The sequence below is a fragment of the Tachyglossus aculeatus genome, chromosome 22 (genome assembly GCF_015852505.1).
Source record: "Tachyglossus aculeatus isolate mTacAcu1 chromosome 22, mTacAcu1.pri, whole genome shotgun sequence".
NCBI classification, from domain to species: Eukaryota; Metazoa; Chordata; class Mammalia; order Monotremata; family Tachyglossidae; genus Tachyglossus; species Tachyglossus aculeatus.
In genome coordinates this window covers 57156775-57174713 of record NC_052087.1, presented here as the reverse complement: position 1 = coordinate 57174713, position 17939 = coordinate 57156775, and the positions used below count along the sequence as shown (strand labels likewise).

The 17939-nt window shown below is 52.3% G+C and overlaps 1 protein-coding gene across 1 annotated transcript in view; it reads right to left on the bottom strand.

Moving 5' to 3' along the window:
• The window catches only part of KCNQ1 (potassium voltage-gated channel subfamily Q member 1), a 192278-nt gene that overhangs the window by 165835 nt on the left and 8504 nt on the right, over positions 1-17939 (bottom strand). Inside the window, exons 2-3 of the mRNA XM_038765388.1 lie at positions 11662-11691; positions 10518-10622 (exon numbers count right to left, since the gene is read on the bottom strand). Coding sequence (XP_038621316.1) covers positions 10518-10622; positions 11662-11691 — 135 coding nt within the window. The remainder of the gene's footprint in view (positions 1-10517; positions 10623-11661; positions 11692-17939) is intronic.

Genomic DNA, 17939 nt, shown 5'->3' with positions numbered 1-17939 from the left:
GTGCTTTGGCCACCAGGCCATTTGCTGTATTGGACACCACTCCGGTGTGCCCCTCTGGGCCCTATGGGAGGGGGCTCAGGACCAGGGACGGGACGGACACGACGGGACGGACCAGGGGACGGCGTGGCCTGGTCGTGTCGGGATGGGGTTAACCGTGAGGCCGGGCACCGAGGGGCCTGATGCCCTCCTGATACGGCAGAGGAGAAAAAGCTGGCAGCCACCGGGCACAAGGGAGGGCAGGCGGCGGCTTCAACGAGGCTTTGTACCCTTGGCTGGACGCCTACAAAAACTCGACTCCCTCGCCCTTGAGGAGGCCCAACCCCTGTGAGGCTGTCGACACCACCGGGTGACCCGGCGCTGAGCGATTAGTGATTTTCCCAGCAGAAGAAACCAGTGGGGACTGGGAGCCCGCTGTTGGGTCGGGACCGTCTCTCTATGTTGCCAACTTGGACTTCCCAGGCGCTTAGTACGGTGCTCTGCAAACAGTAAGCGCTCAATAAGTAGGATTGATTGATTGATTGACAAGTGGAGGTGGACGGCAGCCGCAGGGTGACCCGTCCTCTAGACCGTCCCCACTGGGAACCTCAAAATCCAGTACCAACTCCCCTCCTCGCAGGCTACATTCATTCATTCAATCGTATTTATTGAGCGCTTACTGTGTGCAGAGCACTGGACTAAGCGCTTGGGAAGTCCAAGTTGGCAACACATAGAGACGGTCCCTACCCAACAGCGGGCTCACAGGCTAGAAGGGGGAGACAGACTATGTGCCAAGCACTATTCTAAGCACTGAAGTAGGTACCCGTTAATTGGGTTGGACACAGTCCCCATCCCACATGGGGCTCCCAGTCTTCATCCCCATTTTACAGATGAGGGAACTGAGGCCCCAGAGAAATGAAGTGACAAGGTCACGCAGCAGACAAGTGTGAGAGAAGTAGCATGGCTCAATGGAAAATATGTTTGGTTTTGTTGTCTGTCTCCCCCTTCTAGACTGTGAGCCCACTGTTGGGTAGGGACCGTCTCTTTATGTTGCCAACTTGGACTTCCCAAGCGCTTAGTACAGTGCTCTGCACACAGTAAGTGCTCAATAAATACGATTGAATGAATGAATGAATGAATGAATGAATGAATGAGCACGGGCTTTGGAGTCAGTGGTACCCGTTGTTGGGTAGGGACCGTCTCTATCTGTTGCCAACTTGTACTTCCCAAGCGCTTAGCACAGTGCTCTGCACACAGTAAGCGCTCAATAAATACGATTGAATGAATGAAGGAATGATCGTGGGTTCAAATCCCAACTCCGCCAATTGTCAGCTGTGTGACTTTGGGCAAGTCACTTCACTTCTCTGGGCCTCAGTTACCTCATCTGTAAAATGGGGATGAAGATTGTGAGCCCCCTGTGGGACAACCTGATCACCTTGTAACCTCCCCAGTGCTTAGAACAGTGCTTTGCACATACTAAGCGCTTAATAAATACCATCATTACAGCGCTTAGAACAGTGCTTTGCACATAGTAAGCGCTTAATAAATGCCATCATTACAGCGCTTAGAACAGTGCTTTGCACATACTAAGCGCTTAATAAATACCATCATTACAGCGCTTAGAACAGTGCTTTGCACATAGTAAGCGCTTAATAATTGCCATCATTACAGCGCTTAGAACAGTGCTATGCACATAGTAAGCGCTTAATAAATGTCATCATTACAGCGCTTAGAACAGTGCTTTGCACAGAGTAAGCACTTAATAAATGCCATTTTTTTTAAAAAAAGTGGCCAAGTGGGGATTAGAACCCAGGTTCGCTAAAATCCGCCCTTTCCTCTCCATCCAAACTGCTACCATGTTAATACAATCGCTCATAATAATAATAATAATGGCATTTATTAAGCGCTTACTATGTGCAAAGCACTGTTCTAAGCGCTGGGGAGGTTACAAGGTGATCAGGTTGTCCCACTGGGGGCTCACAGTCTTAAATCGCAGGTTGTGGGGGCCCATCTGGGCAAGAGGAAGGGGCAATAGAGCCCTTCCAGTGCTTAGAACAGTGCTTTGCACATAGTAAGTGCTTAATATATGCTATCATTATTAATATTATTATTATTATTAATCCCCAGCCCAGCGTTTAGTACAGTGTCTGTCACATAGTAAGTGCTTAACGAACACCACAATCATTATTCTGTAGTAAGCACTTAATAAGTACCATGCAATAAAAACCCCAGGTTGTGGGGGCCCATCTGGGCAAGAGAAAGGGACACTAGAGCCCTTCCAGTGCTTAGAACAGTGCTTTGCACATAGTAAGTGCTTAATAAATGCCACCATTATTATTATTATTATTACTATTATTATAGTAAGTGCTTAATAAATGCTATCATTATTATTATTATAAGTACCATACAATAATAGTAATAATAATAATAATGATGGCATTTATTAAGCACTTACTATGTGCACAGCACTGTTCTAAGCGCTGTAATGATGGCATTTATTAAGCGCTTGCTATGTGCAAAGCACTGTTCGAAGCGCTGTAGTGATGGTATTTATTAAGCACTTACTATGTGCAAAGCACTGCTCTAAGCGCTGAGGAGGTTACAAGGTGATCAGGTTGTCCCACAGGGGACTCCCAATCTCCATCCCCATTTTCCAGATGAGGGAACTGAGGCACAGAGAAGTGAAGTGACTTGTCCAAAGTCACCTGGCTGACAAGTAGAGGAGCCTGGATTTGAGCCCATGACCTCCGACTCCAAAGCCGGGGCTCTTTCCAATCAATCAATCAATCAATCAATCGTATTTATTGAGCGCTTACTATGTGCAGAGCACTGTACTAAGCGCTTGGGAAGTCCAAGTTGGCAACATATAGAGACGGGCCCTACCCAACAACGGGCACCACTGACTCCAAAGCCCGTGCTCGTTCATGCATTCATTCATTCATTCATTCATTCAACCGTATTTATGGAGCGCTTACTGTGTGCAGAGCACTGGACTAAGCGCTTGGGAAGTCCAAGTTGGCAACACATAGAGACGGTCCCTACCCAACAGTGGGCTCACAGTCTAGAAGGGGGAGACAGAGAACAAAACCAAACATATTAACAAAATAAAATGAATAGAATAGAATAGATATAGACAGGTAAGGACCAGTAGTTATGTACAAGTAAAATAAATAAATAAATAAATAAATGAATAGAGTAATAAATACATACAATCATATATACACATATACTTATATATGTATAATATGGCAACATATAGAGACAGTCCCTACCCAATAGTGGGCTCACAGTCTAAAAGGGGGAGACAGAGAGCAAAACCAAACATACCAAGAAAATAAAATAAATAGAATAGATATGTACAAGTAAAATACATAAATAAATAAATAGAGAAATAAATATGTACAAACATATTTATATTATATTATATTATATTTATTTAAGGTCTGGGAAGGCCTCCTGGAGGAGGTATATACGTTTGTACATATTTATTACTCTATTTATTTATAATAATAATAATAACGGCATTTATTAAGCGCTTACTATGTGCAAAGCACTGTTCTAAGCGCTGGGAAGGTTACAAGGTGATCAGGTTGTACCACGGGGGGCTCCCAGTCTTAATCCCCATTTTCCAGATGAGGGAACTGAGGCCCAGAGAAGTGAAGTGACTTGCCCACAGTCACCCAGCTGACAAGTGGCGGAGCTGGGATTTGAACCCATGACCTCTGACTCCCAAGCCCGGGCTCTTTCCATTGAGCCACGCTGCTTCTCCTTCTCTTCAGCTTCTCTTATCTTACTTGTACATCTCTATTCTATTTATTTTATTTCGTTAGTAGGTTTGGATTTGTTCTCTGTCTCCCCCTTCTAGACTGTGAGCCCGCTGTTGGGTAGGGACCGTCTCGAGATGTTGCCAACTTGTACTTCCCAAGCGCTTAGTCCAGTGCTCTGTGCAGTAAGTGCTCAATAAATACGATTGATTGATTGATTGATTGATTGATTGATTGATGCCCAGAGCTGACCATGGCTTCTCCAGCTGACCACGGCTGTCCCAGTTGACGGCTGCATCTCCAGCTGACCATGGTTCCCCTTTCCCCCACCTGCTGCATCCCCAGATGACCACAGCTGACCCTGGTTCCCACAGCTGACCATGGTTCCTCCCGATGACCACGGCTTTAGCAGCTGACCGCAGCTCCCCCACTGACCATGGTTCCCCCAGTTGACCACAGTTCCCCCAACTGACCCCAAGTCCCCCAGTTGACCTCAGCTCTCCTAGTAGGCCTCAGCTCCCCCAGTTGTCCCTATCTCCCCCAGATGACCCAGCCCTCCCTGATGGCCACGGCTCCCCAGTTGACCACTGCATCCCCAGATGACCCCCTCACCTACAGTTGACCACAGCTGAAGGTGGCTCCCCAATTGACCATGGCTCTTCCCGATGACCACAGCTTTAGCAGCTGACCACAGTTCACTCAGCTGACCACCCTTCCCCCAGTTGACCCTATCTCCCCCAGATGACCCCAGCCCTCCCTGTTGACCACGGCTCCCCAGTTGACCACTGCCTCCCCAGATGACCCCCACACCTGCAACTGACCACAGCTGACCGTGGCTCCCCAATTGACCATGGCTCTTCCCGATGACCACACTTTAGCAGCTGACCACAGCTCCCCACTGACCCCAGTTCACTCAACCGACCACCCTTCCCCCAGCTGACCCTATCTCCCCCAGATGACCCCAGCCCTCCCTGTTGACCACGGCTCCCCAGTTGACCACAGCTGACCATGGCTCCCCAATTGACCATGGCTCTTCCCGATGACCACAACTTTAGCAGCTGACCACAGTTCACTCAGCCGACCACCCTTCCCCCAGTTGACCCTATCTCCCCCAGATGACCCCAGCCCTCCCTGTTGACCACAGCTCCCAAGTTGACCATTGCATCCCAGATGACCCCCACACCTGCAGTTGACCACAGCTGATGGTGGCTCCCCAAGTGACCATGGCTCTTCCCGATGACCACACTTTAGCAGCTGACTACAGTTCACTCAGCTGACCACCCTTCTCCCAGTTGACCCTATCTCCCCCAGAAGACCCCAGCCCTCCCTGTTGACCACGGCTCCCCAGTTGACCACAGCTGACCGTGGCTCCCCAAGTGACCATGGTTCTTCCCGATGACCACAGCTTTAGCAGCTGACCACAGTTCCCCCAGCTGACCACAGTTCACTCAGCTGACCCTATCTCCCCCAGATGACCCCAGCCCTCCCTGTTGACCACGGCTCCCCAGTTGACCACTGCATCCCCAGATGACCCCCTCACCTGCAGTTGACCACAGCTGACCGTGGCTCCCCAATTGACCATGGCTCTTCCTGACGACCACAACTTTAGCCGCTGACCACACTTCCCCCACTGAGCACAGTTCACTCAGCTGACCACCCTTCCCCCAGTTGACCCTATCTCCCCCAGATGACCCAGCCCTCCCTGTTAACCACGGCTCCCCAGTTGACCACTGCATCCCCAGATAACCCCCACACCTGCAGTTGACCACAGCTGACCATGGCTCCCCAACTGACCATGGCTCTTCCCGATGACCACAGCTTTAGCAGCTGACCACAGTTCATTCAGCTGACCACCCTTCCCCCAGATGACCCTGTCTCCCCCAGATGACCCCAGCCCTCCCTGTTGACCACAGCTCCCAAGTTGACCATTGCATCCCAGATGACCCCCACACCTACAGTTGACCACAGTTGATGGTGGCTCCCCAATTGACCATGGCTCTTCCCGATGACCACACTTTAGCAGCTGACCACAGTTCCCCCACTGACCACAGTTCACTCGGCTGACCACCCTTCTCCCAGTTGACCTTATCTCCCCCAGAAGACCCCAGCCCTCCCTTTTGACCAAGGCTCCCCAGCTGACCACAGCTGACCATGGCTCCCCAATTGACCATGGTTCTTCCCGATGACCACAGCTTTAGCAGCTGACCACAGTTCATTCAGCCGACCACCCTTCCCCCAGTTGACCCTATCTCCCCCAGATGACCCCAGCCCTAACTGATGGCCACGGCTCCCCAGTTGATCACGGCATCCCCAGATGATCCCCTCACCTGCAGTTGACCACAGCTGACTGTGGCTCCCCAGTTGACCATGGCTCTTCCGATGACCACACTTTAGCAGCTGACCACAGTTCCCTCAGCTGACCACCCTTCCCCCAGTTGACCCTGTCTCCCCCGGATGACCCAGCCCTCCCTGTTGACCACGGCTCCCCAATTGACCACTGCATCCCCAGATGACCCTCTCAACTGCAGTTGACCACAGCTGACCGTGGCTTCCCAATTGACCATGGTTCTTCCCGATGACCACACTTTAGCATCTGACCACAGTTCCCCCACTGACCACAGTTCACTCAGCTGACCCTATCTCCCCCAGATGACCCAGCCCTCCCTGTTGACCACGGCTCCCCAGTTGACCACTGCATCCCCAGATGACCCCCACACCTGCAGTTGACCACAGCTGACGGTGGCTCCCCAATTGACCATGGCTCTTCCCTATGACCACTGCTTTAGCAGCTGACCACAGTTCACTCAGCCGACCACCCTTCCCCCAGTTGACCCTATCTCCCCCAGATGACCCCAGCCCTCCCTGTTGACCACGGCTCCCCAGTTGACCACTGCATCCCCAGATGACCCCCTCAACTGCAGTTGACCACAGCTGACGGTGGCTCCCCAACTGACCACGGTTCTTCCCGATGACCACAACTTTAGCAGCTGACCCCAGTTCCCCCACTGAGCACAGTTCACTCAGCTGACCACCCTTCCTCCAGTTGACCCTATCTCCCCCAGATGACCCAGCCCTCCCTGATGGCCACGGCTCCCCAGTTGACCACTGCCTCCCCAGATGACCCCCTCAACTGCAGTTGACCACAGCTGACGGTGGCTCCCCAATTGACCATGGCTCTTCCCGATGACCACAACTTTAGCAGCTGACCACAGTTCATTCAGCCGACCACCCTTCCCCCAGTTGACCCTATCTCCCCAGATGACCCCAGCCCTCCCTATTGACCATGGCTCCCCAGTTGACCACTGCATCCCCAATGACCCCCTCACCTGCATTTGACCACAGCTGACCGTGGCTTCCCAATTGACCATGGCTCTTCCCGATGACCACAGCTTTAGCAGCTGACCTCCACTTTCCCCCAGTTGACCCCAGCTCCCACAACAGACTGTGGCTCCCCCAGCTCTCCAAGCTGACCCCGGCTTGCTAATGTCCGCAGACCACCCAGACAACACACTACATTCAATCAATCAATCGTATTTATTGAGCGCTTACGGTGTGCAGAGCACTGTACTAAGTGCTTGGGAAGTACAAGTTGGCAACATATAGAGACAGTCCCTAGCCAAAAGTGGGCTCACTACATTCCTCTAATGTCCACCTCCTCACTGTGACTCCATCTCGTCGCTGACCCCTCATCCACATCCTGCCTCTGGCCTGGAATAATAATAATAATAATAATAATAATAATAATAATAATAATAATGTTGGTATTTGTTAAGCACTTACTATGTGCCCAGCACTGTTCTAAGCGCTGGGATAGATACAAGTTAATCAGGTTCTCCCACGGGGGGCTCACAGTCTTCATCCCCATTTTACAGATGAGGGAACTGAGGCCCAGAGAAGTGAAGTGACTTGCCCAAGGTCACACAGGTGACAAGTGGCGGAGTAGGGATTTGAACCCACAACCTCTGGGAACGCCCTCTCCACTTCCCATCCGACATTTCGCCTCTCTCCCCACCTTTAGACTGTGAGCCCACTGTTAGGTAGGGACTGTCTCTATATGTTGTCAACTTGGACTTCCCAAGCACTTAGTACAGTGCTCTGCACACAGTAAGCGCTCAATAAATGCAATTGATTGATTGTTTAAATAATAATAATGGCAATTTTTAAGTGCTTACTACGTGCAAAACACTGTTCTAAGTGCTGGGGAGGTTACAGAGTGATCAGGTTATCCCACAGGGGGCTCACAGGCTTCATCCCCCTTTTACAGATGAGAGAACTGAGGCCCAGAGAAGTGAAGTGACTTGCCCAAGGTCACACAGCTAAGTGGCGGAGCCGGGATTTGAACCCATGACCTCTGACTCCAAAGCCCAGGCTCTTTCCACTGAGCCACACTGCTTCGCTAGCCACGTTTATAGATGAAGTAACTGAGGCACAAAGAATCAATCAATCAATCAATCATATTTATTGAGCGCTTACTGTGTGCAGAGCACTGTACTAAGCGCTTGGGAAGTACAAGTCGGCAACATATAGAGACAGTCCCTACCCAACAGTGGGCTCCCAGTCTAAAAGAAGTTAAGTGACTTGCCTAAGGTCACACTGCAGACACGTGGCAGAGCCGGGATTAGAACCCGCGACTTCTGAATCCCCAGCCATGCTGCTTCTCTTGACACTTGTCTGCTGGGTGACCTTGGCCAAGTCACTTCACTTCTCTGGGCCTCAGTTTCCTCATCTGTAAAATGGGAATGGAGACTGTGAGCCCCATGTGGGACAGGGACTGTGTCCAACCTGATTTACTTGGGTTCACCCCAGTGCTTAGTACAGTGCCTGGCACATAATAAGCACTTAACAAATACCACTATTATTATCGAGAAGCAGCGTGGCTCAGTAGGAAAGAGCACGGGCTTTGGAGTCAGAGGTCATGGGTTCAAATCCCAGCTCCACCAATTGTCAGCTGTGTGACTTTGGGCAAGTCACTTAACTTCTCCGGGCCTCAGTTCCCTCATCTGTAAAATGGGGATTAAATCTGTGAGCCCCACGAGAGACAACCTGATCACCTTGTAACCTCCCCAGTGCTTAGAACAGTGCTTTGCACATAGTAAGCGCTTAATAAATGCCATTATTATTATTATATCCTTTTACATATTTACTATTCTCTTAAACACATTTATTATTCTATTTATTTTGTTAATGATGGGCATCTAGATTTACTTCTATTTATTCTGATGACTTGACACCTGTCCGCACGTTTTGTTTTGTCGCCTGTCTCCCCCTTCTAATGATGGCATTTATTAAGCGTTTACTACGTGCCAAGCACTGTTCTAAGCGCTGGGGAGGATACAAGGTGATCAGGTTGTCCCGGGGGGGCTCACAGTCTTCATCCCCATTTTCCAGATGATTGTCGTCTGTCTCCCCCTTCTAATGATGGCATTTATTAAGCGCTTACTATGTGCCAAGCACTGTTCTAAGCGCCGGGGAGGTAAGACCCACCCACCCCTCACTCCCTGACAAAGGCCCGCAGTCCCGAGCGGTCACAAACGCTCCCACGCAGACACACATATTCATTCATTCAAGCGTATTTATTGAGCGCTTACTGTGTGCAGAGCACTGTACTAAGCGCTTGGGAAGTACAAGTCGGCAACATACAGAGACGGTCCCTACCCAACAACCAGCGCTTAGAACAGTGCTTGGCACATATTCATTCATTCATTCATTTAATTGCATCTACTGAGCGCTTACTGTGTGCAGAGCACTGTACTAAGCGCTTGGGAAGTACAAGTCGGCAACATACAGAGACGGTCCCTACCCAACAACCAGCGCTTAGAACAGTGCTTGGCACATATTCATTCATTCATTCATTTAATTGCATCTACTGAGCGCTTACTGTGTGCAGAGCACTGTACTAAACGCTTGGGAAGTACAAGTCGGCAACATAGAGAGACGGTCCCTACCCAACAACCAGCGCTTAGAACAGTGCTTGGCACATATTCATTCATTCATTCATTTAATTGCATCTACTGAGCGCTTACTGTGTGCAGAGCACTGTACTAAACGCTTGGGAAGTACAAGTCGGCAACATAGAGAGACGGTCCCTACCCAACAACCAGCGCTTAGAACAGTGCTTGACACATATTCATTCATTCATTCATTCATTCAATCGTATTTACTGAGTGCTTACTGTGCGCAGAGCACTGTACTAAGCGCTTGAGAAGCACAAGTCGGCAACATAGAGAGACGGTCCCTACCCAACAACGGGCTCACGACCTAGAAGGGGAAGCAGTGTGGCTCAGTGGAAAGAGCCCGGGCCTTGGAGTCCGAGGTCATGGGTTCAAATCCCGGCTCTGTCACTTGTCAGCTGTGGGACTTTGGGCAAGTCACTTCACTTCTCTGCGCCTCAGTTCCCTCATCTGGAAAATGGGGATGAAGACTGTGCGCCCCACGCGGGACAACCTGATCACCTCATCTGGAAAATGGGGATGAAGACTGTGAGCCCCACGAGGGCCAACCTGATCACCTTGGAACCTCCCCAGCGCTTCGAACAGTGCTTGGCACATAGTAAGCGCTTGACAAATGCCATCATCATCATTATTATTATTAAATACCAACGTGATGATGATTCATTCATTCATCCAACGGTATTTCTTGAGCGCTTCCTGTGGGCAGAGCACTGGACTAAGCGCTTGGGAAGTCCAAGTTGGCAACATCTAGAGACGGTCCCTAGGCAACTGTGGGTTCCCAGTCTCGAAGGGATGATGAGGAGGGAGGATGAGGAGGATCACTTACACGGCGAAGTGATAGACGAAACACTTCCAGCCGGTGGGTCTCTCGAGGAAGTTGTAGACTTGGCCCTGGAGCGGGGCGCGGGTGAGGAGGGGTCTCCGCCGCCCGCTGTAGATGGCCAGGCGGGGGTCGAGCTGCAGGCGGGGCCGGGCGGGGGCCCGCGGGGGGTCCCCCGGCCTCCCCCCGTCCTCCTCCCCCTCCCCCTCCTCCCCCTCCTCCTCCTCCTTCCCCGGCCCCCGGCCCGGCGCCCCCGGCTCGGCCAGCTCCAGGGACAAGGAGGCCCGCCGGCCGGCCTGCGGCCTCATCGTCCCCCGAGGCTCCTCTGCCCCGGGGGAGGGGGGGGGGGAGCGGCGGGGGGAGGAGGGGGAGGAGGAGGAGGAGTGGGGAGGAGGAAGAGGAGGAGCAGGAGGGGGAGAGGGAGGAGAGAGGAGGAGGGAGGAGGAGGGAGGGAGGAGAGAGGGGGAGCAGGAGGGGGAGGGAGGAGGAGGGAGGAGAGAGGAGGAGGGAGGAGGAAGAGGGAGGAGGGAGGAGGAGGAGGAAGGAGAGAGGAGGAGGGAGGAGGAAGAGAAGGAGCAGGAGGGGGAGAGGGAGGAGAGAGGAGGGAGGAGGAGGGAGGAAGGAGGAGGGAGGAGAGAGGAGGAGGAGGGAGGAGAGAGGAAGAGGGAGGAGGAAGAGAAAGAGCAGGGGGGCGGGGAGGAGTGAGGAGGAGAGAGGAGGAGGAGGGAGGAGAGAGGAGGAGGGAGGAGGAAGAGGGAGGAGAGAGGAGGAGGGAGGAAGAGGAGGGAGGAGAGAGGAGGAGGGAGGAGGAAGAGAAGGAGCAGGAGGGGGAGAGGGAGGAGAGAGGAGAAGAGAGGAGAGAGGAGAAGGGAGGAGGAGGGAGGAGAGAGGAGGAGGGAGGAGGAGGGAGGAGAGAGGAGGAGGAGGGAGGGGGAGGAAGAGGAGGGAGGAGAGAGGAGGAGGGAGGAGGAGGGAGGAGGAAAAGAAGGAGCAGGAGGGGGAGAGGGAGGAGAGAGGAGAAGGGAGGAGAGAGGAGGAGGGAGGAGAGAGGAGGAGGGAGGAGGAGGAGGGAGGAGGAGGAGGGAGGAGAGACCTCTCAGCTGCCTTCGACACTGTGGCCCACCCCCTTCTCCTCAACGCGCTATCCGACCTTGGCTTCACAGACTCCGTCCCCTCCTGGTTCTCCTCTTGTCTCTCCGGTCGTTCATTCTCAGTCTCTTTTGCAGGCTCCTCCTCCCCCTCCCATCCCCTTACTGTGGGGGTTCCCCAAGGTTCAGTGCTTGGTCCCCTTCTGTTCTCGATCTACACTCCCTCCCTTGGTGGCCTCATTCGCTCCCACGGCTTTAACTATCACCTCTCCGCTGATGACACCCAGATCTCCATCTCTGCCCCTGCTCTCTCCCCCTCCCTCCAGGCTCGCATCTCCTCCTGCCTTCAGGACATCTCCATCTGGATGTCCGCCCGCCACCTAAAATTCAACATGTCCAAGACTGAACTTCTTGTCTTCCCTCCCAAACCCTGCCCTCTCCCTGACTTTCCCATCACTGTTGACGGCACTACCATCCTTCCCGTCTCACAAGCCCGCAACCTTGGTGTCATCCTCGACTCCGCTCTCTCACTGACCCGTCACATCCAAGCCGTCACCAAAACCTGCCGGTCTCAGCTCCGCAACATTGCCAAGATCCGCCCTTTCCTCTCCATCCAAACCGCTACCCTGCTCGTTCAAGCTCTCATCCTGTCCCGTCTGGACTACTGCATCAGCCTTCTCTCCGATCTCCCATCCTCGTGTCTCTCCCCACTTCAATCCATACTTCCTGCTGCTGCCCGGATTGTCTTTGTCTAGAAACGCTCTGGGCATATCACTCCCCTCCTCAAAAATCTCCAGTGGCTCCCAATCAACCTACGCATCAGGCAGAAACTCCTCACCCTGGGTTTCCAGGCTGGCCATCCATCCCCTGGCCCCCTCCTCCCTCCCCTCCCTTCTGTCCTTCTCCAGCCCAGCCCGCACCCTCCGCTCCTCCGCCGCTAACCTCCTCACCGTTAGGCCTCGTTCTCGCCCGTCCCGGCCCACGTCCTCCCCCGGGCCTGGAATGCCCTGCTCCCTCTGCCCATCCGCCAAGCTAGCTCTCTTCCCCCCCTTCAAGGCCCTACTGAGAGCTCACCTCCTCCAGGAGGCCTTCCCACACTGAGCTCCTTCCTTCCTCTCCCCCTCGTCCCCCTCTGCATCCCCCCCGTTTTACCTCCTTCCATTCCCCTCAGCACCTGTACATATGTATATATGTTTGTACATATTTATTACTCTCTATTTATTTATTTATTTTGCTTGTACATATCTATTCTATTTATTTTATTTTGTTAGTATGTTTGGTTTTGTTCTCTCTCTCCCCCTTCTAGACTGTGAGCCCACTGTTGGGTAGGGACTGTTTCTATATGTTGCCACCTTGTACTTCCCAAGCGCTTAGTACAGTGCTCTGCACACAGTAAGCACTCAATAAATACGATTGATTGATTGATTGATTGATTGAGGAGGAAGGAGGAGAGAGGAGGAGGAAGGAGGAGAGAGGAGGAGGAGGGAGGAGAGAGAAGGGAGGAGAGAGGAGGAGGAGGGAGGAGAGAGAAGGGAGGAGAGAGGAGGAGGAGGGAGGAGAGAGAAGGGAGGAGAGAGGAGGGGAGAGGAGGAGGGAGGAGAGAGGAGAAGAGAGGAGGAGGGAGGAGAGAGGAGGAGAGAGGAGGAGGGAGGAGGAAGGAGGAAGGAGGAGAGAGGAGGAGGGAGGAGGAGAAGGGAGGAGGAGGAGGAGGGGGGAGGAGGAGGAGGGAGGAGAGAGGAGGAGGAGGAGGGAGGAGAGAGGGGAAGGGAGGAGTAGGAGGAGGGAGGAGGGAGGAGAGAGGAAGAGGAGGGAGGAGAGAGGAAGAGGAGGGAGGAGAGAGGAGGAGGGAGGAAGAGGAGGGAGGAGAGAGGAGGAGGGAGGAAGAGGAGGGAGGAGAGAGGAGGAGGGAGGAAGAGGAGGGAGGAGAGAGGAGGAGGGAGGAAGAGGAGAGAGGAGAGAGGAGGAGGGAGGAGGAGGAGGGAGTAGAGAGGAGGAGGGAGGAGGAGGAGGGAGGAGAGAGGAGAAGGGAGGAGGAGGAGGGAGGAGAGAGGAGAAGGGAGGAGGAGGAGGGAGGAGAGAGGAGGAGGAGGGAGGAGGAAGAGGAGGAGCAGGAGGGGAGAGGGAGGAGGATGGGGAGGGGAGAAGGAAAGGGGAGGGGAGAAGGATAATAATAATAATAAATTAAATAAGAATGGCATTTATTAAGCGCTTACTATGTGCACTGTTCTAAGCGCTCGGGAGGTTACAAGGTGATCAAGTTGTCCCACGAGGGGCTCACAGTCTTCATCCCATATACGATGGCATTTATTAAGCACTTACTATGTGCAAAGCACCGTTCTAAGCACCAGGGAGGTTACAAGGTGATCAGGTTGTCCCACGGGGAGCTCACAGTCTTCATCCCATATAATAATCAATCAATCAATCGTATTTATTGAGCGCTTACTGTGTGCAGAGCACTGTACTAAGCGCTTGGGAAGTACAAATTGGCAACATATAGAGACAGTCCCTACCCAACAGTAGGTTCACAGTCTAGAAGGTGGGCTCACAGTCTAGAAGAATGATGGTATTTATTAAGCACTTATTATGTGCAAAGCACTGTTCTAATAATAATAATAATAATAATAGCATTTATTAAGCATTTATTAAGCACCTACTATGTGCAAAGCACTGTTCTGAGCACTGTGGAGGTTACAAGGTGATCAGGTTATCCCAAGGGGGGCTCACAGTCTTCATCCCCATTTGACAGATGAGGGAACTGAGGCCCAGAGAAGTGAAGGGGCTTGCCCAAAGTCACCCAGCGGACAGTTGGCAGAGCTGGGATTAGAACCCATGACCTCTAGCTCCCAAGCCCGGGCTCTTGCCACTAACGGGGGAGGAGGAAGAGGAGGAGGAGGAGGAGGAACAAGAAGAGGAAGGGAAGGAGGAGGAGAAAGAGGAGGAAGAAGAAGAGGAAGGGAAGGAGGAGGAGAAAGAGGAGGAGGAGGAGGAAAAGGAGGAAGAAGAAGAGGAAGGGAAGGAGGAGGAGAAAGAGTAGGAGGAGGAGGAAGGGGAAGAGGAGGAGGAGGGGGAAGGGGAAGAGGAGGAGGAGGAGGGGGAATAGGAGGAGGAAGGGGAAGAGGAGGAGGGGGAAGGGGAAGAGGAGGAGGAGGAGGAAGAGGAGGAAGAAGAAGAGGAAGGGAAGGAGGAGGAGAAAGAGTAGGAGGAGGAGGAAGGGGAAGAGGAGGAGGAGGAGGGGGAAGGGGAAGGGGAAGAGGAGGAAGAGGGGGAAGGGGAAGAGGAGGAGGAGGACGGGGAGGGGGAGGGAGGAGGAGGAAGAAGATGGGGAGGGAGGAAGGCGGAGGAGGAAGATGGGGAAGGAGGAGGGAGGAGGAGGAGGAAGAAGTTGAGGAGGAGGAAGAGGAGGAAGAAGAAGAGGAAGGGAAGGAGGAGAAGAAAGAGTAGGAGGAGGAGGAAGAGGAGAAAGAATAGGAGGAGGGGGAAGGAGAAGAGGAGGAGGAGGGGGAAGGGGAAGAGGAGGAGGAGGAGGGAGAAGAGGAGGAGGAGGGGGAAGGGGAAGAGGAGGAGGAGGAGGGAGAAGAGGAGGAGGAAGGGGAAGGGGAAGAGGAGGAGGAGGGGGAAGGGGAAGAGGAGGAGGAGGGGGGGAAGGGGAAGAGGAAGGGGAAGGGGAGGAGGAGCAGGAGGGGGAAGGGGAAGAGGAGGAAGAGGATGGGGGGAGGGAGGAGGAGAAGGAAGAAGATGGGGAGGGAGGAAGGAGGAGGAGGAAGAAGATGGGGAGGGGGAGGGAGGAGGAGGAGGAAGAGGAGGAAGAAGAAGAGGAAGGGAAGGAGGAGGAAAAAGAGTAGGAGGAGGAGGAATAGGAGGAAGAATAGGAGGAGGGGGAAGGAGAAGAGGAGGAGAAGGGGGAAGGGGAAGAGGAGGAGGAGGGGGGAAGAGGAGGAGGAAGGGGAAGGGGAAGAGGAGGAGGAAGGGGAAGAGGAGGAGGAGGATGGGGGAGGGAGGAGGGGGAAAAAGATGGGGAGGGAGGAAGGAGGAGGAGGAGGAAGAAGATGGGGAAGGAGGAGGGAGGAGGAGGAGGAAGAAGATGGGGAGGGGGAGGGAGAAGGAGGAGGAAGAAGATGAGGGGGAGGGAAGAGGAGGAGAAGGTATAGGGCTGGGAAACGCGGACCCACCCACGATCCCTGCTTCTTGGAGTGAGGAGAGGGTGAGAGTGGTCCCCTGAGCCTTCCTCGGTGGGTGGGTGGAGGGGCGGGTAGAATAATAATAATGATAATAATATTTAATAATAATAATAATATACTTTTGAGCAGGAAGGGTCAGAAGAGGTGGACACCGTCATGCTGAAAGCACTAGTGAAAAGTAATTAATAATTATCATCATGGTATTTGGTAAACTCTTTACTATGTGCCAGGCACTGTACTAAGCGCTGGGGTGGCCACAAGTAGATCGGGTTGGACCCAATCCCTGTCTCACGTGGGGCTCACAGTCTCCATCCTCATTTGACAGATGAGGCAACTGAGGCCCAGAGAAGTGAAGAGACTTGTCTAAGGTCACACAGCAGCCAAGTGGCGGGGCCGGGGTTGGAATCTTCTTTCTCCCAGGCCCCGGCTCTATCCGCCAAACCGTGCTGCTTCTCTAGAGATGATGGTATTTGTTAAGCGCTTGAAGCAGCGTGGCTCAATGGAAAGAGCACGGGCTTTGGAGTCAGAGGTCATGGGTTCGAATCCTGGCTCCGCCACTTGTCAGCTGTGGGGCCTTGGGCAAGCCACTTAACTTCTCTGTGCCTCAGTTAGCTCATCTGTAAAATGGGATTAAGACTGTGAGCCCCACGTGGGACAACCTGATCACCTTGTATCCCCCAGCGCTTAGAACAGTGCTTTGCACATAGTAAGCGCTTAATAAATGCCATTATAAATATAAATAAATAAGCGCTTACTATGTGCAGGCACTGTACTAAGCACTTGGGAAAGTATACTATAATAACAAAAAGCCATATTCCCTACCCACAAAGAGTTTATTACTACAACTACTAAAAATAATGGTATTTGTTACGCACTTACCGTGGGCCAGGCATTGTACTAAGCGCTTGGGAGAGTACAATATAGTAACAAAAAGACATATTCCCTTCCCACAGTGAGCTTACTATTAAAAATAAGGTATTTATTAAGCACTTACTATGTGCCAGGCACTGTACTAAGCACTGGGGGTGAATACAGAGAAGCAGTGTGGCTCAGTAGGAAGAGCCCGAACTTGGGAGTCAGAGGTCGTGGGTTCTAATCCCGCCTCCGCCACTTGTCTGCTTTGTAACTTTGGGTAAGTCACTTCACTTCTCTGGGCCTCAGTTACCTCATCTGTAAAATGGGGATGAAGACTGTGAGCCCCCAGTGGGTTTCCCCTTCTAGACTGTGAGCCCGCTGTTGGGTAGGGACCGTCTCTATAATGTTGCCAACTTGGACTTTCCAAGCGCTTAGTACAGTGCTCTGCACACAGTAAGCGCTCAATAAATACGATTGAATGAATGAATTAATGAATAATAAGGGCTTAATAAATACTATTGTATGAATGAATGAATGAATAATAAGGGCTTAATAAATACTACTGTTATTATTATTATTATTACAAGCAAATGGACACAGTCTAGAAGGGGGAAGGGGTTGATCCCCTCCAAGGCAGGGGAAGCACCCCCCAATTAGGAATACTAATAAGAATAATAATAGTATTTGTAACAATAGTATTGTTATTAGAGAAGCAGTGTTGCTCAGTGGAAAGAGCATGGGCTTTGGAGTCAGAGGTCATGGGTTCAAATCCCGGCTCCGACAATTGTCATCTGTATGACTTTAGGCAAGTCACTTCACTTCTCTGGGCCTCAGTGACCTCATCTGTCAAATGGGGATTAAGACTGTGAGCCCCCTGTGGGACAACCTGGTCACCTTGCAATAATAATAATAATGATGGTATTTGTTAAGCGCTTACTATGTGCAAAGCACTGTTCTAAGCGCCGGGGAGGTTACAAGGTGATCAGATCATCTCACGGGGGGCTCACGATCTTCATCTCCATTTGACAAATGAGGTCACCGAGGCCCAGAGAAGTGAAGTGACTTACCCAAAGTCACCCAGCTGACAAATGGCGGAGCCGGGATTTGAACCCATGACCTCTGACTCCGAAGCTCATGCTCTTTCCACTGAGCCACGCTGCTTGTAACCTCCCCAGTGCTTAGAACAGTGCTTTGCACATAGTAAGCGCTTAATAAATGCCGTCATTATTATTGTTATTATTCGTTAAATGCTTAACGGGAAGCAGTGTGGCTCAGTGGGAAGAGCCCGGGCTTCGGAGTCAGAGGTC